This window comes from Ascaphus truei, chromosome 14 (assembly GCF_040206685.1).
Source record: "Ascaphus truei isolate aAscTru1 chromosome 14, aAscTru1.hap1, whole genome shotgun sequence".
Taxonomy (NCBI): domain Eukaryota; kingdom Metazoa; phylum Chordata; class Amphibia; order Anura; family Ascaphidae; genus Ascaphus; species Ascaphus truei.
Genome location: NC_134496.1, coordinates 22860270 through 22883216, shown reverse-complemented (window position 1 = coordinate 22883216; position 22947 = coordinate 22860270). Strand labels below are relative to the sequence as shown.

Genomic DNA, 22947 nt, shown 5'->3' with positions numbered 1-22947 from the left:
ATTCATTTTATTAGACCTGCCAAAACAAGACTATGAATGGGAGACACTATAATTAAAAAAAAATTCTGCCGGTCAACAATCACGTGACAGACCCAGTAAGTAGTTAATTTATCTGATTTGAACTTATTGCAAACACATGTTTCTGTTTTGGAGAGAGATCTTTCCTTCTCTTCAAAGACTAATGCTAACACATTTGAACTAATTAAAGATGTGTACTTGTTTGCAAGGAAGTTATTTATAAGAAGCACATCCTGGCAGCCCATGAAAGTGTGAAAGAAATATTTGAAAAGTCTACAAGGTTTTGGAAGGCGTGCTGGAGGAGAATGCAATATAATACCGGGAGCATCATTTATTTGCAGATAAAGCGTTGCCGGATTTAGCAAGTTTGCCGCCTGAAAGTGAATCACATCGCTCTTATCCGTCCACTCATTTTAAAAATCCTTCTACATTGTTTCCACAAATTTCCTCCAGCTCTGCGGTTCACACATTTGTCACAACGGAAATTGAAACCTCTACATACCGGGAAAAAAGCGTTGAGAGATCATGACTCTTATGCAAAAAAAAAAACCTGACAGACAAACAAAACGGTATGGAAGACAGATAAAACTATCTGATAAGGGGGCAAATGTAGTACTATTAAATAAAAGAATATGTGAAGGAAAAAAATGAGGCAACTTGCCAATGTACGACATTATAGTACTGTAAGTTGAGGCGGGGACCGTACCACATAATTTCATATGGAATTAAAACAGTTGATACAGCATATGTCATTGATATCCATACACAGAAATACTTTCGTGATTAAGGATAGTATTATTTTTATACTATCCCAAAATTACATAAATCTGTGACAGACCTACTAGGATGTCCAATAGTCTCAAGAATATGTTGCTGAATGTATTACCGAGTATGTAGACTATAATTTGCAAGTAATCTTCCGTCTGATTTGAAAGATACTTTAGACTTAGGCCGCGCTTATAGTGCCGGCGATGGCGACACAGCCCGAAAACAAATGCATTGCCGCTGACGTGTGCGCTTATAGTAAGCACGATGGTGACAATGCGACGTCGCCGTCGCGAAAACTGGTAGCCGGCAAAATTTGATTAATGGCCGGAAACCTGCGACACAGTCACCCGCCAAAATATAACTTTCGCCTGTGGCAACGGGTGACGTCACCCGTCATGTCGCCGTCGCCATCGACGGCACTATAAGCCTTATTGAAGAAATGAAATGATTTACCAGTTTTGCCGTGTACTTTTCTGGCGCCTCTTGACATGAAAGCTTTATATGCGATACAAAAAAAAAGTGATAGGCGCCTAACAACGTGTGATAGGAAGTGCTTTGTGCAAATAATTAAATCAATAGTGCACAGTGCATGTACAGTAGTGATACAAAAAATATCCCCTGCTTTGAGGTGCATCTCTTCTGAAAGTGTACTACTTACAACATTGCCAGTTTTTGGAATTATGCATTACATTTATTTACAGTGTAAGTAGGCACAGCATATGAGTGAAGACAGCAGCCTTTTTTTCACAATTGATAAAAACACATGCACTTATGTTTTTTATTGTTTCTTTTTTGCTGAACATCTCCCATGCTCCCCCTGGAATTTGAAGAACGAACATGAAAGCTTTATACACGTTGTCGCCAACGGTACACCTGTGAGCAGGTAACTTGTATATGTGCCAAGGATTAATACACACAGATATCTAGCTGATCCACGTTTCACCTCTGCAGGGTCCTTCAAATGAGTAATATCCACCTTCAAACCGTCACCTTAATGCTGCCAACCACCAAGGATGAAGAAAAATATAATTGGTCCCTGTTAACTAAGAAAAATATGTAATTAGCACTCACAAATCTGTAGTAGCAGGGTTATATCCTAAACTTCCCTTGCATTGAGCCCAGCATAAGCCCACCTTCTGGGCATATCCTTATCCCCCCCCCCCTATCAATCTGCAGTGACCACTTTATGGCCTAGAGCAGAAGTGGCCAACTCCAGTCCTCAAAGGCCACCAACAACTCAGGTTTTCAGGATATCCCTGCTTTAGCACAGGTGGTTCAATCAGTGGCTCAGTCAATCAGTTACTGAGCCACTGAGCCTGTGACTGATCCTGTGCTGAAGCAGAAAAATCGTGAAAACCTGGCCTATTGGTGGCCCCCCCTGGCACAGAGACAAAAAAAAATCAGTTTTCCTTTTGGATCAAAATATGCCTGGATATCGAAACATGTGCATAACTTTATTTTTCTAACAATTAGAAGAATGCCATCTTCACTGTTATATTTATGTAATTAATGTGCTTGTTGCGATGTGCTTGATACGAAGGTTGAGTGACAAATAGATATCTGTCCTTTGCCCCCTAATAACCGTGGACGGCCTGGCATCATTCAATTCGTCAGATCGCAAATGTTACAAATATATATTTCTTATTCTTCAGAATCGTCAGGCACATGATATCTTATATTTAGTGAATATATAATAAAATGCAAGATGAACTTTGCCACCTCTATGCTAGTTATGAGGAAATTCAAGAATGTGAAGTCTCCTGAGGCTGACCCCAGGGCCTTTGGTAGGTCTGGGTATTATCACCAGAGTTCCTTAATATACACATATAATTATAGTGGCCATCACATAAAACCCTAGGTTTAGCTCTGGTACTCTCGATACTTTCACTTTCCATCTCCTTGTTTTATGGGCCAATAAATTCCTTATGTCCCTTTTGTTTACATGAAATTGATATCGGCCTTCAAAAATTTCCATTAACTCTTGGGGTTCTAGGTTATTAAAATATTGAATAGTTTAATGGTATTATCATGACACACAACTGCACATGAATTAAAGCAGTAGATTATTTCCATAAAATGAGGGGAGGGGAAAAAAGCAATAACGCCTTTCTACTGGACTTCTTGAATTTAATCATATACCACATTTACTTTCTTTGAAATGAAGATGTTTATTCGCAATTACAAGTTACAGTATGGGTACTAAATGTTACCACATGCACCTGGGCTACTGGGAAAGAGATTGTGTTTAATAATGAGAAGGTACATTGATGATATTTTCTGTTTATGGACAGGGGCTGGTGAAGATCTGGAATCATTTGTCGCAGCTCTTATTGGTAATAAACGTAATCTAAAATTCACATTGAATTAAGATTGATCAAAAATTCAATTTTTTAATTTGGAAATTTACAAAATGAATGCTGGTAAAAATTAAGACTAATGTGCATTACAAACCAACTTCAACTAATACCCTTCTGCATTCCCAAAGCTCCCATCCACTAACATTCATTACAAATATACCAGTGGCACAGTATTTGCGCATTAGATGCTACTGTTTACCTCAGGGGTGCAAGAGGGAGCCTATCAGAGCGCAAAAATATTTCGTCAGGGAAGATTTTCAAGTCAAATGTAAGGAAAATAATCAACCAGCAATCTATCAGATGTATCTGCACTTATACAGATCAGTCTGAAACAATTGCACATTTATTCCCCAAAATATTGGAAAGTGCTACTAACTGATCAAGATACTAAACATTTTCTGTCTGATCAACCAAGTTTTACATATAGGAAGTCTAAGAGCAGCACAGACCATCTTGTTCATGGTCACTATAGAGTTGCTGTTAACTGTAAGGATCTATGTAAACATATTGGTTCCTTTAAATGTAGGGGGCGTAACATTTGCAAATATATAAACAATACAATATTGTTTAAGGTAGAAAAGAGATAAGAAAAATTATTATATACAACATTTCAATTCCTATAATTCGGTGATGGTTATTTATATATTGCTCTGTCCCTGTGAGTTGAAAGGTATCTGTATAATAACAAGGAAACGAATAACACCAATACAAGAACATTGCCATGGCAATATGTTATCCCACACACATACCATGACAATATGCTGCATACTGACAATGACTGTCTATGTTATTTGATATGAGTAACTCAAATAATTGTATTGTATTGTATGTCTTTATTTATATAGCGCCATTAATGTACATAGCGCTTCACAGTAGTAATACATGTGGTAATCAAATAAATAACAGATAATATAAATAACAGATCATGGGAATAAGTGCTTTAGACATTAAAGTAACATTAAGGAAGAGGAGTCTCTGCCCCGAGGAGCTTACAGTCTAATTGGTAGGTAGGGAGAACGTACAGAGACAATTGGAGGGAGTTCTGGTAAGTGCGTCTGCAGGGGGCCAATCTGTATGTATCATGTGTTCAGAATGTCCACATATGCTTCTTTAAGCAAGTGTGTCTTAAGGTTGGTCTTAAAGGTGGATAGAGAGGGTGCTAGTCGGGTACTGAGGGGAAGGGCATTCCAGAGGTGTGGGGCAGTCAGTGAAAAAGGTTTAAGGCGGGAGAGGGCTTTAGATACAAAGGGGGTAGAAAGAAGACATCCTTGAGCAGAACGCAAGAGTCGGGATGGTGCATAGCGAGAAATTAGTGCTGAGATGTAAGGAGGGGCAGAAGAGTGTAAAGCTTTAAAAGTGAGGAGAAGAATGGAGTGTGAGATGCGGGATTTGATCGGAAGCCAGGAGAGGGATTTCATGAGGGGAGATGCTGAGAAAGATCTAGGAAAGAGTAGAGTGATTCTGGCAGCAGCATTTAGGATAGATTGTAGGGGAGACAGATGAGAGGCAGGAAGGCCGGACAGCAGGAGGTTACAGTAATCAAGACGGGATAGAATGAGGGCCTGAGTCAGAGTTTTAGCAGTCGAGCAACAGAGGAAAGGGCGTATCTTTGTTATATTGCGGAGGAAAAAGCGACAAGTTTTAGAAATGTTTTGAATGCGAGGGGCGAATGTGAGAGAGGAGTTGAGTGTGACCCCTACGCAGCGTGCTTGGGCTACTGGGTGAATGATCGTAGTTCCAACAGTAATGTGGAAGGAGGTAGTAGGGCCAGGTTTGGGAGGAAGTATAAATAATAAACAAAAATTGTGAGGCGCTACTTGTGAAGGTGAAGATATATATATGAATCTCAAATATTGTGATAATTTACTAGAGTGCTCAAATATTAAGAAAAATGGCAAACTTTGCTGCTCAACCCTCTTAGGAGAAGATCCAGTTTTCTCCTATTTAGAATGGTGTGGAGAAACTTGTGGGGAGCGCAGGTATCACCATAAACATGTAAGGGAAAGAATATCAAAATAGTGCAATATGTCTAAATGAATACAGCAATCTGAGCAGGAATCATGAATGGGAACTCACATTATCCCAGTGGTATTACAGCCTGTATTTGGCAATAGATGTGGTGGGTAGATTCAGCAATGTGCAGGGGGGTCTTGCTTGTACACACTCCCAGATGATAGCAGGACGAACCCTCAATTGAAATGGAAATAAAGACAATTCTAGTGCAACACTGTATGTTCACTATGGATATATTGAAAAGGCAATAAGTATTGCACTTACATGATCAACATGTGCTTAGACACATAACAATTGATGCGCAGCATAGGTGTACTCCATCCACCCCCCTCCCGAGGTCGCTTCGCGTCACTTCCGGTTCAGCCCGTCGCGTCACTTCCGGTTTCGTCAGCGAACACAGAATGGATCCTCACGGGTTCTGGGGCTAGTCTGGCACACTTCTGAACTGCTGCAGGTTCACTCAACGCGTTTCGCTGGCGTGGCAGCTTCGTCAGGAGTCCGAGGAAGTATGAGGAGCTCTGTTTTAGCCATGTTGAGTTTAAGGCGGCGGAGGGCCATCCAGGATGATATAGCAGAGAGACATTCAGAAACTTTGGTTTGTACAGTAGGTGTAAGGTCAGGTGTTGAAAAGTATATTTGTGTGTCGTCAGCATAGAGGTGATATTTAAACCCAAAAGATGTTATTAGGTCACCTAGAGAGAGTGTGTACAGAGAAAAGAGAAGCGGTCCCAGGACAGAGCCCTGGGGTACCCCCACAGAGAGATCAATAGAGGAGGAGGTGGTGTTAGCAGAAGAGACACTGAAAGTACGATGGGAGAGGTAGGATGAGATCCAGGATAGAGCTTTGTTCCGAATACCAAGAGTATGGAGAATATGAAGGAGAAGAGGGTGGTCCACGGTGTCAAATGCGGCAGAGAGGTCGAGTAATATGAGCAGAGTGTAATGACCTCTGTCTTTGGCAGCATGGAGGTCGTCAGTTATTTTAGTGAGGGCTGTTTCCGTGGAGTAAGCAGTGTGGAAGCCAGATTGTAGAGGGTCTAGGAGAGAATAGGTGTTGAGAAAATGGAGCAAGTAAGAGACTTTACCCCACACTCCAGCCCTGGCTTGTCTATTTTTCCAGCCTATTTTTCATTTTTATTACTTTGATTCTGTGCAAATGGCCCATGTAAGGGTTATATAGAAGTATTGGTGTTGGGTGTTCTTGGGAGGTGCTAATAGGACAAAAGTGATATTGCCTGCATGTGGCCATGTTCATTCTTATTATAGTTACATGTTCTTCCACAACTTTGGGCATGCAAATCATTGCAAATCTGTTTATCTGGGAATAGGGTTGCCAGGCTCTCGGTTAGTCGGCATAAGGCAAACAGGTAGTCCAGCAGAATAAGAGGTTCTGAGCCACACCTTTCTCTTGCACTCTTCCTTGGGCCCGGATACATGGCTCGCAGTCTGGTTAATTAATCCACGTCTCCTTAGCACAGTCACACTGTGCTGACATAGGGAGATGAAGTCTTGAGTACACAGAAGAGGTGTGTTGATAACAAGACTCCAGACTTCTTTTCCTGGACCCACCTAGACTCAGAGACTGCCACAAAGAGCCCCTGCATACAGCCGAAACGCGTATGGGTTTTTGAACCTCTGAGGACTCTGTAACCAGAAAGTCTGACTCCAGTGAGCCACCGTACTGCTGCGGATGATCCGGAGTGGTACGAGTGTACCCTTAATACACTGATTGTGCCTTAGAACTGGGAGAATGTGAGTTTGTTTTATTCTCCCAGCATTGATTTTCTGTGCATTAAAACGTTATTATGCCATGTTTTCTCTCATGTATATCTTTTGAGGAGACAAAGAGACTACTGAGATATTCATCATCATTACAATTGTGAGTGTTTTATTTACTGTACAGCACTGCATTTACTGTCTTAATTTGTTAATATAAATCAGACTTACTCACTCGCGCTTTAATTTCCACAATCATTAATCTGGAGCTGAGAAATTAGTTCTGTAACTCCCAGGGACGGAAAACTCAGAACTAGTTTAGACGGAGATAGACTGTCTATAAAAAGGGGATCACGGGTCTTTACCTATCACAGACTTTTGGCTACACAAAGATGCAGAAGATATTCAAATTTCTCCATTCTGAGAGGTACAACAATACAGGGATAGGAGGATGAACAAACAAGATGCGCAACGCAACTGTTCCCAACCTCATATTACAGGTATGGATAAATATCATTCTTGCAAACTACAACTAAGCTGCTATCATTGAAATCTGTAAGGTCATTGTACTTTGGATGGCTGTGAGCCACAAACATTCAAGAGACTTGGCCATGGAGAATAGCTCCGCATGTAATAAAAGACCATAGAGGATTATTATCCTAAGATGAGAGACTAGATACCAAAGTTCTTGCTTCAAGAAACAAGTATCGATTTAAAAAGAGGCAAACTGACTGATTTTAGGACGCAAGGCTAGGCGTTAAAATGCCTCCAATTTCTTTAACAATGTTGTAATGCTCACTGCTGTTGTCCGCTATCAAATGAAACACCTGTGACAGGGGTCGGTTTGCTGTGCAGCTGACTTCACTCTTCCTCTTGGGCATAACACCAGAGTCGCGCCAAAGGGTGTCGCCGTTTGCTGATTTTACAGCTGCTCTGTTATTGGTCTTGGGTAAAATATTTGATCCCCATGTATCTTATGTTTTTATATCGCCTTAGTCATAGATTGTAAGCTCATTGGGGCAGGACCTACTGAAACATGTTGTTTGATATTTTTGGTTTTCATCTTCCAACCTTAATGTACTGCGCTATGGAATATGTTGGTGTGTTCTAAATACATGATAATAATAATAATAAGTATACCTGCCAGTAAACTTCAGTACACTTACCATATCCTACTTCCCGATATAATAACCAGCTCTGTACAAGATTACACTGCTGGTGATCAACCCACCTAATCAATATTTAGAGAGAGGTGACATGACGGACGTTTCAAAATAAATACTGGATTTACTATAAACCAACAACATGTTTAACATACAATCTTTATATTTCATCAGAAAGGCTTTGGGATGCTGGTTGTCCTACCAATGGTTACTTCCAGAGGCACTTGCAAAGTTGTATGTTGCAGGATACTTTTTTTTTTTTTTTCCAAAGGTTTTTATTAGGCAAATACTTATTTCACAATATACATGTTATATATGTTAATACAGCCTAATACAAATTTTCTCAATTTTTTGGTTAAAGAAACCAGAAAGAGAGAGGAAAGCTCATCGCCCCCCTGACCCTCCTGGGGTAGAGAGGGGAGCGCGAGAATGGAAACAGAGAGTCAGAATATGGAAAGGGAGAGGGGGGAAGGTGGGGAGGGGGGGGAGGGGGGGGGAAAGGGGGGAGGGGGGAATACCTGTTGCTTATCACGTCCTCAGAGTATTTCTATTGGAGTTTCTAGACTCGTTCTTTTTACTTTGTGTTTTTGAGTTAGGGGCGTGGGGGTGCCATATGGGTTAACCACGGGTCCCATGTTTTATTAAAGGAGTCCGTGGATCTTTTTAAGAAAGCCGATAATTTCTCCATGTTCATTACCTCTTGTATTCTATTTTTTATCGTTTGTCTTGAGGGGGGAGACACTTTCTTCCAGGCGGCTGCCACTGCACATCTAGCCGCTGTTAAGATGAAGGAGATTAATTTACTTGTTGGTCGGTCCACATTTTCTAAGGGCCTGGCCAACAGGTAGGTCAGCGGGTCAACAGGGATTTTGAGGCCGGTGACCTCTTCTATTAATTTTTGAGTGGTTCCCCAGTATTTTTGAATTTCCGGACATGTCCACCAAATGTGTGCCATGTCCCCCTTTTGACCGCAACCTCTCCAGCATAGATCGGACGCCTGGGGGTAGATTTGGTTTATTCTAACTGGGGTAAGATACCAGCGGAACAGTATTTTATATATATTTTCTTTGATTGTGGTACATATGGAGGTTCCTGAGGCATTCTCCCAAATTCTTTCCCAGTCCTCTCGGTCTATAACTATGCCCAATTCTGCTGCCCAATGCAGCATATAATCATGGGTGGGGGCTTCTATAGCCCTTTCTAATACTGCGTAAATTTGTGTTATAAGACCTTTCTGGTGGCCTGTTTCTCGACAGAGCCGCTCAAAAACTGTGAGAGGGGGAAATTTCAACGTTGGGGATAAGGTACGAACAAAGTGCCGAATTTGTAGATACTTAAATACGTCCAGCCTTGCTATTTCATATTTGATTTGTAGATTTTGATAGCTCAGGAATTCTCCAATGCTCAAGAGGTCAGCGATCGTTCTAATATTTTTTACTTTGAATTGGTCGAATTGTCTGGGTTCACAACCAGGAGGGAATTTCGGGTTTTTGTGAATTGGTATGAGTTGGGATTGGGGCGAAGTGAGCTTAAATTTATATTTGCATCTCGTCCAGATCTCCCATGTATGTCTCATTGGGCCTAATTTAAGTTTACTATTCTGCATGTCTTCCCTGCTCAGGGACCAAAGGTAAGCTGGTAGTGAAGGCGTTCCGGCGTAGTATGATTCTATATCTAGCCAACAGTATTGGTTTGGGTTGGCATTCCAGACTACTACCTGTCGCAATTGTGCGGCTAGGTAGTATTTGGTGATGTCTGGGACACCAAGTCCTCCTCTACCCCTTGATGCCAGGAGAACTGTCATAGCGGTTCTGGGTTTCTTACCCTGCCAAATGAAGTGGAAGATTAGTTTTTGTATGTTTTTTAATTCTGAGCCAGGGATGTGGACCGGGAGCGTCTGGAAATAGTATAATAATCTGGGGAGTATGTTCATTTTAACCGAGATCATTCTCCCGATCCATGATATTTGATATCCTCCCCATTTCGCTAGGTCTTGTTTAATTTTCCGGAATAAGGTCGGGTAATTTTGTTGATATAGGGATTGGTAGTTCCTCGCTATCTTTACTCCCAGATACTTGATACTCGAGGAGCTCCAATGGTAATTTAAGTTTAATTTGAGGAGTTTCACCTCTGGCTCTGGCAGGCTTAAATTTAATGCTTCCGATTTATCGTTATTGATTTTATAGCCTGATATATCTCCAAAATCTCGGAGTTCTTTTTGGAGGTTAGGTAGGGATGTTTGGGGTTGCGTCAGGGTTAAAATGACATCATCTGCGAATAGTGATATTTTGTGCTGCCTGTGTCCAATTTCTATTCTTCTGATGTCTCTATTTGTTCTTATTGCCGCTGCTAGGGGTTCTATGGTTAATGCAAAGAGGAGAGGAGATAGGGGGCATCCCTGTCGAGTTCCATTAGTAATCTCAAATCTCTGGTTACTGCCCCCTGGTAGTTTTACTGTTGCAGATGGATTTTGATATAATCTACGGACTCCTTCTAGATATGCGTCTTTGAAGCCGAATTTGCGCATAACATGGTCCATGAATAGCCAGTCTATTCTATCAAACGCCTTCTCTGCGTCCAGGCTAAGGAGTAATGCTTTGGTCCCTGTGAGATGGACATGTTCAATAATGTCAATTATCTTTCGGGTATTGTCCGAGGCCTGTCTGCCTGCTACGAATCCCACTTGGTCTTTATCTATTAATCTTGGTAAAATGGGATTCAATCTATTTGCGAGTATTTTGCTATATAGTTTGAGATCACAGTTAAGCAGGGAGATTGGACGGTAGCTTCCACATTGCATCGGGTCCCTGCCTTCTTTGTGTATTATGGCCAGGCTGGCTAGGGACATTGATGAAGGGATTTGATTTCCTTCCATAAAATCGTTAAATGTTCTGAGGAGATGCGTGGATAATACTGGCAAGAATCTCTTATAGTAGACATTAGTGAAGCCATCTGGGCCGGGAGACTTAGTGATTTTTAATGATTTGACCGCCTCTTCCAGTTCCTCTTTTGAAATCTCAGCGTTGAGGACTGTGTTTTCCTCTTCCGTTAGTGTGGGAAGCTGACACTTATCTAAGTATTGTGCTATTAATTCGGATGCTACTGATTCAGGACGGCCTTTTTTGGATCTTAAGTTATAAAGTTCGGTGTAAAATTTTGTGAATTCGGCTGCTATTTTATTGTCACTATGTTGTATCTCACCAGACCTACTCTTGATCGCCGTGATTTGGGATCGTTTATGCACCCCTCTTAATTTAGTCGCTAAAGTCTGTCTGCTTTGTTACCTTTATCATAATATTGTTGGTTGGTCCACTTGAGGGCTTTCTCAACATCCTCCAGCTGGATTTGTCTAAGTTTTGCTCTAGCTGTTGTTAATGTCTTATATATTTTTTTTGAGGGGTTAGCTTTATGAGCTTGTTCTATTATTTTGATATCATCTGTGAGCTCCTTTATTATTTTTTGGCGGGCTTTTTTCCTGTGGGATGCGATGGAGATGATTTTCCCTCTAATGGTTGCCTTATGGGCTTCCCACAGGATTGCTGGTGAGGAAACGGATCCTGAGTTAAAAAAAAAGTAGTCTCGAATAGCAGCTCTGATCTCTCTTTCTATCTCAGGATGGTTGAGTAGTGAGTCATTTAGCCTCCATGAGTAATTTATTGTCTTTTCGAAGGGTGTTGTCAAGGTTATGGTAACCGGGGCATGATCAGACCATGTGATCGGTCCTATGTCGGAGTCGGTTGTAGCCGCCACTACATTTTTTGTGGCCAGAAAGTGATCTATTCGAGAGTAGGTCTGGTGAGGTGCTGAGTAGAAGGTATAGTCTCTCTGGCCCTGGTGTTGGGTTCTCCAGATGTCCACCAGTGAAAACTCGCTCAAGATTCCCCTAAACCTTTTCCCTGTGATTTGGGAGGGGGTTGTACGGGGAGGACCCATTGTGGTCGATCTGTCCTCGGTGGGGTTGAGGACCATGTTTAGGTCCCCTCCCACTATCATCGATGACAGATATCCCGGGTCTATGCCCTCGAGTACTTTCTTTAGAAATTCGGTTTGGTTCTCGTTTGGGGCATATACATTGATAAGAGCGATCGCTGAGCCCGCTAAGGAGCCATATACCACTAAAAATCTACCCTCTGGGTCCGCAGTTGTTTTGATATGATTGAATGGGGTGCCCTGCCTGATGAGGACAGCTACACCCCTTTTTTTGCTAGTAAATGATGCGAAAGGGGAGGGTAGTGGGGGGTGGGGGGTGGGGGGGGGATGGGGGGCTGGAGAGGACGGGGGAGAGGGGTAGGGGGGGGCGGGTGTGGGGGAGGGGGGAGGGGCTTGACAGAGCCACTCCGACAATATGGGCATTTCACATTTTTGTTTGCTGTGTCTGTTGTATAACCCTATATAATAAACATACTATACACTGTCTGGAAATTAGCCTAGACACATTTAGTTTTCCTATGAGCCTCTGCTTCCTCTAGGTGCTTTTCCAAGGGAGAACATAGGTACATATCATTTATTACATATATTTTTCAACTTTTGAATAACATCCGGGGGGTGGGGGCGTGAAGGGGGGGGGGGCAGGGAGTGGGGGGGGACGGCGGGGGGGGGGAAGAGGGGGGGAGGAGGGGGGGGAGGAGGGGGGGGGAAGGGTTGATGGAACATTTCCAGCAGTAAGGACATTTCACATTTTTGTATGTTGCCACAGTAGTACCACTTTATCCAGTGAGTGTCTTATGTGCTGTTTGAAAATCAGTAAGGGCACTTTTAATTTCCTTATGTATTTTTGCTTCTTCTGAGTGCTATCCTACGGGAAGATATAGGTGTACCTCCCCCGTTTCGTGTACCTCTTAGCTTTTATTTAATACTAGGGGGGGGAGGAGGGGGGGGGGGGGGTGGGAAAGCATAGGTGCATCTCACCCCATGTATAAACGCCTTAGCTTTTTGTTTAATACTGGGGGGGGGGGGGATAGGAGGGGTGGGAAGGCTTAGGTGCACCTCGCCTATTGCCTATGCTTCTCATCTTTTATATAATTCTGGGTTGGGGGTGAGGTGGGGGGGGGGGGGTGGGGGTGAGGTGGGGGGAGGGGGGGGGTAGGGGGAGGGGGGGAGGGGGAGGAGGGGGGGGGATGATTGAACATTTCAAACAGTGTGGGCATTTCACTTTCTTGTATGTTGCGTCTCTCGTACCAATCTATGACATAAATATACTGAGTACTGTCTGACAATCGGCCGGGGTCCATTTAGTTTCTTAAATATCCCTGCTTCCCCCGGGTGTTATTCCACGGGGGGCATGGGTACACCTCTTGTTTCGCATGTACTTCTCAACTTTTATATAGCACCGGGGGGGGGGGAAAGGGGGGGGGGAGGGGGGGGGGGCAGCGACCCACTTCCAACAGGACAGGTGTTTCCCAGTTTTATATATACTCTCTATGATCCTCTGGGAGTCGTTCCAGGAGTGAGGGAAGTATGATGGGGGCCATAGGGGTATTTTATTTATTGTTTACACTTCTTTATTTTTATGTATGGGGGGGGGAGGCTATGTGCTTAGGTTATGGTTGAAATGGGGAGAGGGGAGGGGGGGGGGGGTGGGCTGCGGGGTGTCTTCCATAGCATAACATTTTATTACTTTACTCACGGCCTTCAGGGCGCTAAACCTCAGTCTGTGTTTTTGCATCCCTTAAGTCAGCTCGGGTGATTCAGTTCCCCTGGGCCACAGTTGTTCTTCATCGCCCGAGCCGGTGTGTTCCTCTTCGGTCCGGGCCCCCCCGCCGACGAGCCATACCCCCCCCCCCCTGCACCCCAAGCAAAAGAAAAGACCATCTCGAAAAATCGGGGCAGCTGGCCTGAGAGAGGGGGGGGGGGGGGGCACACAACCCCGCGGGGCTACCAGAGAGACTGGAGGCCGGGGCTCAGCAGAACAAGGCCGAGGACCCGGCTCTTCTAGCGTATTGGGATTGGGGAGGTTACGCTCCTGCTCCATCCGATCGGGCCGGGTGTGCACCAGGGTTTCAAAGCAGCCGGCGGGATCAGCTCCGGTGCCCTCGCGGGAGTAGATGACACGTGGCTCAGTGTGGGGAGCGGTGTCCAGCGTCGTCTCGATCGGGAAGTCGGCAGCTCCTCTCCAGGTACTGCTCCGGTTCGATGGGGTGTCTTCTAATGTGGTCGTGGCCCCCCCCCCTCCTCGGGATCACCTAGGGAAGGGGGGGGGGTGTTGTTTGAGTGCGGTGGCGGCTATTACTGCTTGTCCCTGGAGTGCTGGGCCGCGATCCTCTCTGATATCCGAGGCGGGTCTCCTGCTGCTTCACTAGATGACGGGTTGTCTGGTAGCCATCCTTGTGGAGGAGTTAGGCCCAAGGCCTTTGCAAATGGGGCCATGTCCGCGGGGTACTTCAGGGACAGGAACTTTCCGTTTCTGTTCACCGATAACTTAAACGGGAAGCCCCATCTATACAGGATTCCCTTCTCACGAAGAAAGTTAGTCAGCGGCTTTAACTCCCGTCTGCGGTCTCTTGTTGCTTTTGACAAATCATTGTAGACTTGTAAGGTCTCATTTTGAAATTTTATTTCTCCCATGTCTCGGCATGCTGAGATGATTTTTTCTTTGGAGGTGTATTTATGCATTTTTATTATTATGTCCCTCCTTCGTTTTGGATCATCTGACTTGGGTCCCAGCGCACGGTGGGCTCTGTCCATTTCTAACTCCTTTTCTTCCAGCTCCCCGCAGACCAAATTGAAGAGCTCCAGGAGGTAAGGCCTGATCTGTTCCTGCGTGACCGACTCTGGAACACCCCTCACACGGATGTTCTGTCGCCGGTCACGATTTTCCTGTTCCTCCATGCCTTCCTTGAGGAGGGAGATCTCTTCCCCTAGGCGGCTGATCTCCTCTTCTGCCTCTCCCTGTCTTTGTAGGGATTCGGAAAGCCTGTTCTCCAGGGACGTGGTCTTTTCTGTCAGCCCTGATATTTCTCTTCTAATGTCGCTCACTGCAGCCCGCAATTCCGTTTGGAAGGAAGTTTTGAGTGTAGCAGCCATGCCTGCCATCAGTTCCTCCAAATATGCCCTGGTTATTTTGTGTTCTGGGCTTGTAGGGGGGTTTTCGCTTAGCTGGGTCTTTTTCCCAGATTGGGAGGTAGCACCATGCGGTCCGCCGCCATCTTGGGGATTCATATTGCCGTCCTTCCCCCGCTGAGACGGTGAGAAAAATTTAGTGACAGGGTGGTTATTCGCTTTTTTCGTTTTTGACATCCCCCTTCTGTTTATTTATCCGGAGGGACTAATTTCATCCAGAAATTTTAAGTTTGAGTAGGGGTTTTTGCGCTGTTTAACCCGCGGGTTTCAGGAGCTCCTCTAACAGCCGTCCATGTCGGGTGACGTCACCGGAAGTCCCCTGTTGCAGGATACTTTAATACCAAATGGGAAGGACTATTGCCCTCAAGATTATTTTAATGACCATTCAACTTGAGTTTCTCATTGTCAACATAGGCACATAACAGGTGACCATGCTTGAGCTAAAGTAGTTCCGATATATTGTGCAGCCAGTGCCTGCAGTATTGTCTACGTTATTGAAATCCTCCGTGTAACAGATCACTAGGAAACCGTATGCATGGTTTGGGCAGCAGGCAGGGCGTCTCTTCAGGCTTTTCATCAACTTTAATGTTTCTAATTTATTGCCTATCCAATGCTTCGTTTACTTGCTACAGTTGGCGCAGAGAACAGATGCACAGCATTATTCTTTAAAGTGAAGGCATGTGTGTCATCGAGACGTGTTGATACTGAATACACGGGGTTGCTACTTCCACTCACTCGGTGTGACATTGTGCACGTCACTTTGTGTCCCCATGCCTCCCGACATAAAATATTAATAATAATAATAACTTTATTTCATGTTGCGCTTTTTTCCCCAATGGGACTCAAAGCGCTTCACTATTATAAGTAAGAACCATTGTATATAGAGCTTTTACAGACACGAGTCCCTGCCCCGTAGAGCTTACAATCTATGTTTTTGGTGCTGAGGCACAGGGAGATAAAGTGACTTGCCTAAGGAGCTGACACCGGGATTTGAACCAGGTTCTCCTGTTTCAAACGCGGGGTCATTATTTTCTGTCAGTGTTCATTAACCCCCATTAACATCCCATTGTAACCACTTTGGGGTAGGGATTAATTGTGTCGGCTTTCATCTATTATGTACAGCCTTATATATTTATAATAGTAGTGTCATCTGAAAATAAAGTATCATTATTACTACAGTGCACAGGTATGCAAATGTATCACTGGTTCACGTTGGAAAATATATACTGTATTAGGATTTGGTTTGTAAATCCGATGAAATCCATTCAATTCAAAGTGAAAACGGTTGTTTTTCTATTCTCTTTCCTGGTGAAGGCAATGTTGGTATTTCCACCCGAATGATTAAAATGATAATGCAGTCACAAACACCCAGTGGGGGCTACAGGAATCGCTGCAAAAAAAGTCTTCTTGTTAAATGTGTAAATGGCCAGTGGAAGAGGCCAAGCTGGGAGAGGTACTCTGCTTATCAGTGAGCGCACAATAAACTTCCCACATGGCATCAAATATATGATGGCCCTGGCTTTGTGTGTCTGTGCTGAAGCGTGTTGGGGAGAGGGGATGGGAAACAATGGGACACAGCTAAAGAAGGAACGAAGACCACAGGATGATGACTGTCGGATGTGCAAGGCAAGGACTGCTGCCCCCACTGCTGTATCATTTCATGCAGACTTGGCTCCTGCAGTCAGTTTATAATAATAATAAAAAAAACACGACTGAGCAGTAACACGCTGAAATGACAGTGTCATTACAGGGACGTTCTGGTAGCTAATTTTTCCACACCTCAGGTATAAAAATAAATCAGAGTAACTGTGACTCACTGTGCCAACTACGTCTGACAAATGAGCTGAAAATATCCCTGTCTGTCAGGATTGGACGACACACATTCTGCATTCCAGACAGGAAAGGAGCTTCGGATCTCTGTGCTTGGGAGCTAAATAGTGTGGTACAGTAGTTGATCATTTCTACTTCGCAGCGGCAGACACTTTCCACAGGTCTCTAAAAGGGATACACACTGCAACGGACGTCTTTCTCTATATTAATAAAAAGTTTTATCCGCCCCCTCCGTGGGATATAGCTCCTCGGTCACATCAAAATGCACATAGCCTGGTGGCAGATATGGAGAGTCAGATAGCTATGAAGTTTAGGCTGCGCTTATAGTGCCGGCGCCAGCAATGCGACGGTGACGTCACGCTGCGGTCGCTGGAAAAATCAAATTGACTTCCAGCGATCGCGACCAAGCCGGCGCGCCGCTTCTACTATAAGTGCACGCGACGGCGGCAATACAGCAAGGCCCCGCTGCTCGGCGATCCACTGATACGGCGGTCGCCATGACTCAGAGGCCGCACATGCGCAGAACGGGCTGTTGCTGCCGGCGCGCATGCGCCGAATGGAGGTCGCTCATGCGCACAAGGGGGAAATCGCCGGGTTGCGCATGCGCAGAAGGGGGAAATTGCTGGGTTGCGCATGCGCACAGCTGAAAATCGCTGGTTCCGCTTTCCGGCGATTTTTACTATACGGCGGGCCCTTAGAACGGAACCCGCCGTATGCCCGGGGCCCTGCTATACATTTGTTTTGCCGCGATGTCGCGTCGCCGGCACTATAAGTGCAGCCTTAGACATAAAGTAGACGAAGAAAGGGAGTGGCAGTTGACATGTGACGAGAAAGCAAGAATGCTGGAGAAGGAGAGAGAGAGAGAGAGAGAGAGAGAGAGGAGGAAATAATTGAGGTCATCATAAGGTATTACATGAAAAAAATACGGTGGAGAGAGAAGGGAGGGAGAGGGAGCAGAGAGGAGTGGGGGACGATAGAGTAAGTAAGTGGGGGAGAGAGAGAAGGGAAGGGGAGGGAGCAGAGAGAGGAGTGGGGGACGATAGAGTAAGTAAGTGGGGGAGAGAGAGAAGGAGGGGAAGAAACAAGTCAAACTTGTCATTATTTGGCGGAAGCCGGGGTTGGCGTGCGAAGCTCCTAAATAGTGTGGTAGTTGATAGATAATTTCAACTTCGCAGCAGCACTGACATTTTGGACAGATCTCTAAAAGGGACTGCAATGGATGTCCGTAACCCTGCTTTCCCCCATTACTAAGACATAGAATGCTTCCACTGCAGCCAGGGATTCTGGGTAATAACATGCAAAGAAGCACTCACAGTAAAACGCGTCAAAAGCAAAATGGTTGCAAATTAATAAATGGCACGATACTTCGATTTATTTGAAGCAATATATGTATAAAGAGCTGACAAATAAAATGTGTAGGGAATGCAGTTGACTGGTGTTTAAAAATAACACCCTCTTTAGTAGGTCATTGTAGCCATCTTGGCCCTGGTGAAGTTTATATTTCTTGTAGGTCAGGAGTGGCCAACTCCAGTCAAGGGCCATCAACAGGTCAGATTTTCAGGATATCCTGGCTCCAGCACAAAACGACTGAGCCACTGATTGGGCAACCTGTGCTGAAGCTGGGATATCCTGAAAATCTGACCTGTTGCTGGCCCTTGAGGACTGGAGTTGGCCACCCCTGCTTTAGGTAAATGTACACTTGAGGACAAACAGCGCACAACTCATAGTGTAGTAAATTCAATTGTATTGAAAAAGTGAAGGTGGTAATAAATGCACGTACATCAACTTAAGAAAATCAAGCACTACATGTATTTTGGCACATTACCAACTGCAGGTCAGCGTCATCAAGAGTCCTCCTCCGATAGATAATGCAGCACAACACCTCACGGTGATGGATGGGACCTGCAGACACGGGATATCCCCCTTCCACTCCTACGTTCGATTTTGTAACTGGGTCCCGGTGCCTATGGAGTCCACTCCCGCTTCACCACAGATAGCAAACAGAGGGACCCTCCCGCTCCACACCTCAGTATGTCAGAAACCCGTCCCGGTTTCCAACCTCACACAGGTGCCAGATCAAACAGATCATGGAAGCAAGTCCCACTGGTAAAGTATGTGCAGTCGCCCGATAGATGTCACTAGACCCGCGTCATATGGAGGTGACTATCAAAGGTAAAACCGGGCTCACAGACGCTGATAGGGATGAGTATAAGTGCTCAATAGTAGCCCAAAGTGTCCATGTAGCAAATAAACATATCCTACGCATTTCGTCAATACTTCTTCAACTGCACATACTTTACCAGTGGGACTTGCTTCCATGATCTGTTTGATCTGGCACCTGTGTGAGGTTGGAAACCGGGACGGGTTTCTGACATACTGAGGTGTGGAGCGGGATTGTCCCTCTGTTTGCTATCTGTGGTGAAGCGGGAGTGGACTCCATAGGCACCGGGACCCAGTTACAAAATCGAACGTAGGAGTGGCCGGGGGATATCCCGTGTCTGCAGGTCCCATCCATCACCGTGAGGTGTTGTGCTGCATTATCTATCGGAGGAGGACTCTTGATGACGCTGACCTACAGTTGGTAACGTGCCAAAATTCATGTAGTGCTTGATTTTCCAAAGTTGATGTACGTGCATTTATTACCACCTTCACTTTTTCCATACAATTGAATTTACTACACTATGAGTTGTGCGCTGTTTGTCCTTTTTTCTTTCACTAGCCATCTCAGATGTTGAGCCATCTGGAGTGCTACAGCAGCAGACTCTCTTACTTTTGTAAAGGTTTTTCTTTACACGTTTGTTCACTGTTTTTATTTTACGGCTCAATTATTTAGTGTTTAATATAGCACTATATATTTCACTGGGTTATCACTTGTGTTATATGTGTTTTATTTATTTGACACAATTGAAGGAGACACACTTTTTTTCACTTTACTATATGTCCAATTGGTAGCGCAGATATTTTCATTGTTTCTTTTTCACATGTGCACAAAAGCACCGTACGCAATCATTCCACCCATCTCATATTAACCCATTAAAAGTAGTCACAATGTGTTACAAATCCACCCTTGGATTTTTCCATACAGTATATATATAAAAAAAAAAGATATGAAACAAAAGGATCATTCTGTTTCGGGACACTGCTCCCTCACTCACCTTATTTGTTTTGTGCTTCATCAAACCAACCCTTATAATGTTAGATTACACAATTGATGGGAACACTGAAAAAAATCAACTCGACTCCTAGGGGTAAGGAACTGTAATGTCCAAAGCAGTCATTTAGCAAAAACTCCCCATTGATTTCAGTGAGGATTTTTTGGGGTAAAAACAGGCGTTTCGGAGAATTTATCTCTTAACAACATACCGGTGAATAGCCTGGAGCATTGGTATGAGGCCTGTAATTAAAGTTCAAACTATTTGGTTTCTATCAGCATGCTACAGTATAAATATACACACATAGTTACAGACATGTACTTACTTATTCCTTTCAGGGACGAATGCATATGATATAAGACCGTGTAATATTACTTCCTACGTTACTCTGTTACAGATTGAAAGGATACTTGTGATCAAAACCATACCACATCCTGAAAAGCCAAGCACTCTCTGCCTTTGTTGAGGTTCTATTCTGGTTTGCTTTCCTCTGTAAAAAGAAACAAAAAAAAAGGAAAAAATTATATAACAACAATTTATATATATAATGTATCCTCAACGGAAAGATACTATCTAGGGAAGAGTAAACTTCAAACAAAACAAATGGTGAATAAGAACATGGAATCTGAATGGTCAGTCTTTATGGTCCTGAAGAAGTGTAGGTTTGCTATAAAGAGGCAACGCAAGGCGGCAGATTTTTTGGCAAATGTAATATATATTTTTATATAGGGTTGAAGCATGGGGTCTCCGGAGCTGAACCCCGTTAATTTCAGCTCCAGAGATCCCCTGCTTCCGGAGATATTTACATGTGAATTAGGTGCAGGTAGCCGCTTTTCTCGGCTACCAGGGTTCACAATATGGCCGCTCTTCAGATATTTCCCGGCCTGCGGGCCAAAAAGGAAGCAGTGATATCATCAGCGCGGCTTCCTATTGGCCCATGTGACGCGGGAGCTTCAAATGCGAAATCCCTGCTTGCTGATCCGGAGCAGCTACCGGCACCTACTTCGGAGGTGAGTATATCCGGAACTAGGGGGTCCCCGGAGCTGAAATTAAATAGGGTTCAGCTCCGGAGACCCCCTGCTTAAAAGAAATATATATATTTAACAATTTTTAAAATTGCCATCTTGGGTTGCTCCTTTAACATGCCTTTTAATTGACCAATACAAAAGTCCTTAATAGATGAGATTCTAAAGTTGGACACACCTCTGGCATGCCCTTCCCCTCAATACCCGACTAGCACCCTCTCTATCCACCTTTAAGACCCACCTTAAGACACACTTGCTAAAAGAAGCATATGAATAGCACTGTGGATATTCTGAACACATGATACATAAAGCTTGGCCCCCTGCAGACGCACTTACCAGAACTCCCTCCTACAGTCTCTGTACGTTCTCCCTACCTACCAATTAGACTGTAAGCTCCTCGGGGCAGGGACTCCTCTTCCTTAATGTTACTTTTATGTCTAAAGCACTTATTCCCATGATCTGTTATTTATATTATCTGTTATTTATTTGATTACCACGTGTATTACTGCTGTGAAGCGCTATGTACATTAATGGCGCTATATAAATAAAGACATACAATACAATACAATACACAGCTTTTGAAATCTTACGGGCCTCTTTTTCAAGCATATACACATTGAAAAAAAGGACTTCAAAAGCTCTGCACACTGTCATTTTAACGCTGAGGAGCATTTTACCTGTTTGTTCATTCACAGCAAATAAGAAGTTATATTTTGCATAAGCTCATCTTCAGCAGGTAAAGCCGTTCACCCACCGAGAGGAGAGGGAGCATCAGAGCCCAGACAAACTGAGCAATGTCCCCGATAATCTCATGTGCTTCCCTAATCATAGTAGGGCACGAGGGTCAAAATGTAGTTGGTGTTTGGTGCAAAAATCTCAAACGTTCATCATTTGGACTTTAATGGTTGAGGGCCACCAACAGCACAGGTGGCTCAATCAAGTCCAGCTTCAGCACAGGTGGTTCAATCAGAGGCTCAAACTTCGACTGAGCCTTTGATTGAGCCACATGTGCTGAAGCTGGGATATGCTGAAAAACGGATCTGTTGGTGGCCCTTGAGGACTGGAATTGGTTAAACCTGGTTAAGGGAAATGGGAATAACTTCGTACTCTTGAGTTTTTCAAATGTTTAAAGTTGAACAAGCCGTTTATGCTTGTGGTGGTTGGGTTACATAATGGTGTTTGTAGACGATTGGGGTGGATCACATGGAAGAGGCCAGTTAGCACTGGCACTGATGTATTAAAATATGGGAAACTGGTAGAGAAAGCACCCAAGTGTAGCACTCAGGCTCACCCTCTGGTGATAAATGTAGTGGTTAAAACGTAATCTTTATTATGCAACCAAGATAAAATATTGGGTGTTAAAACGACGAGCTGAAGGTATGTGCTGGATCCAGATGCTGATAGCCGTATTGGCTCAGGATCCTGAAGTGCTAGTGTGTCAATAGGAAAATGCTAATACTACACTAGATAACAGTCCTTGTGAAGGATCTGTAGGTGGGTGGAGACATGCAGGGAATTCTCGTGAACAAGATAGCATCAACTGTAAATCACTTTGACAGACAAACTAGTAAACCAAGGTGTAATAAATAGGACGGTTGGATTTACAGTGGCCGGTATGATTCCTGTGGTATCCAGTTTATAATATATTGGATATACCACAGTTCAACCAGCAAATAACATGTTTGATCAGAGCTTAACTTAATCCTCCTTAATCTCTCTCTCTCCCCCCCATTGCGCTCTCTCACCCTTCCCCTCTCTCTCCCCCCATTGCGCTCTCTCACCCTTCCCCTCTCTCTCCCCCCATTGCTTTCTCTCCCCCTCCTCTCTCACCCTTCCCCTCCTCTCT

General features: G+C 44.1%; 1 protein-coding gene across 1 annotated transcript in view; it reads right to left on the bottom strand.

The window, feature by feature from the left end:
* Positions 1-22947, bottom strand: part of LOC142465799 (sodium/hydrogen exchanger 9-like) — a 429942-nt gene that overhangs the window by 90132 nt on the left and 316863 nt on the right. Inside the window, exon 10 of the mRNA XM_075570088.1 lies at positions 20487-20566. Within this exon, the coding sequence (XP_075426203.1) occupies positions 20487-20566 (80 nt within the window). The remainder of the gene's footprint in view (positions 1-20486; positions 20567-22947) is intronic.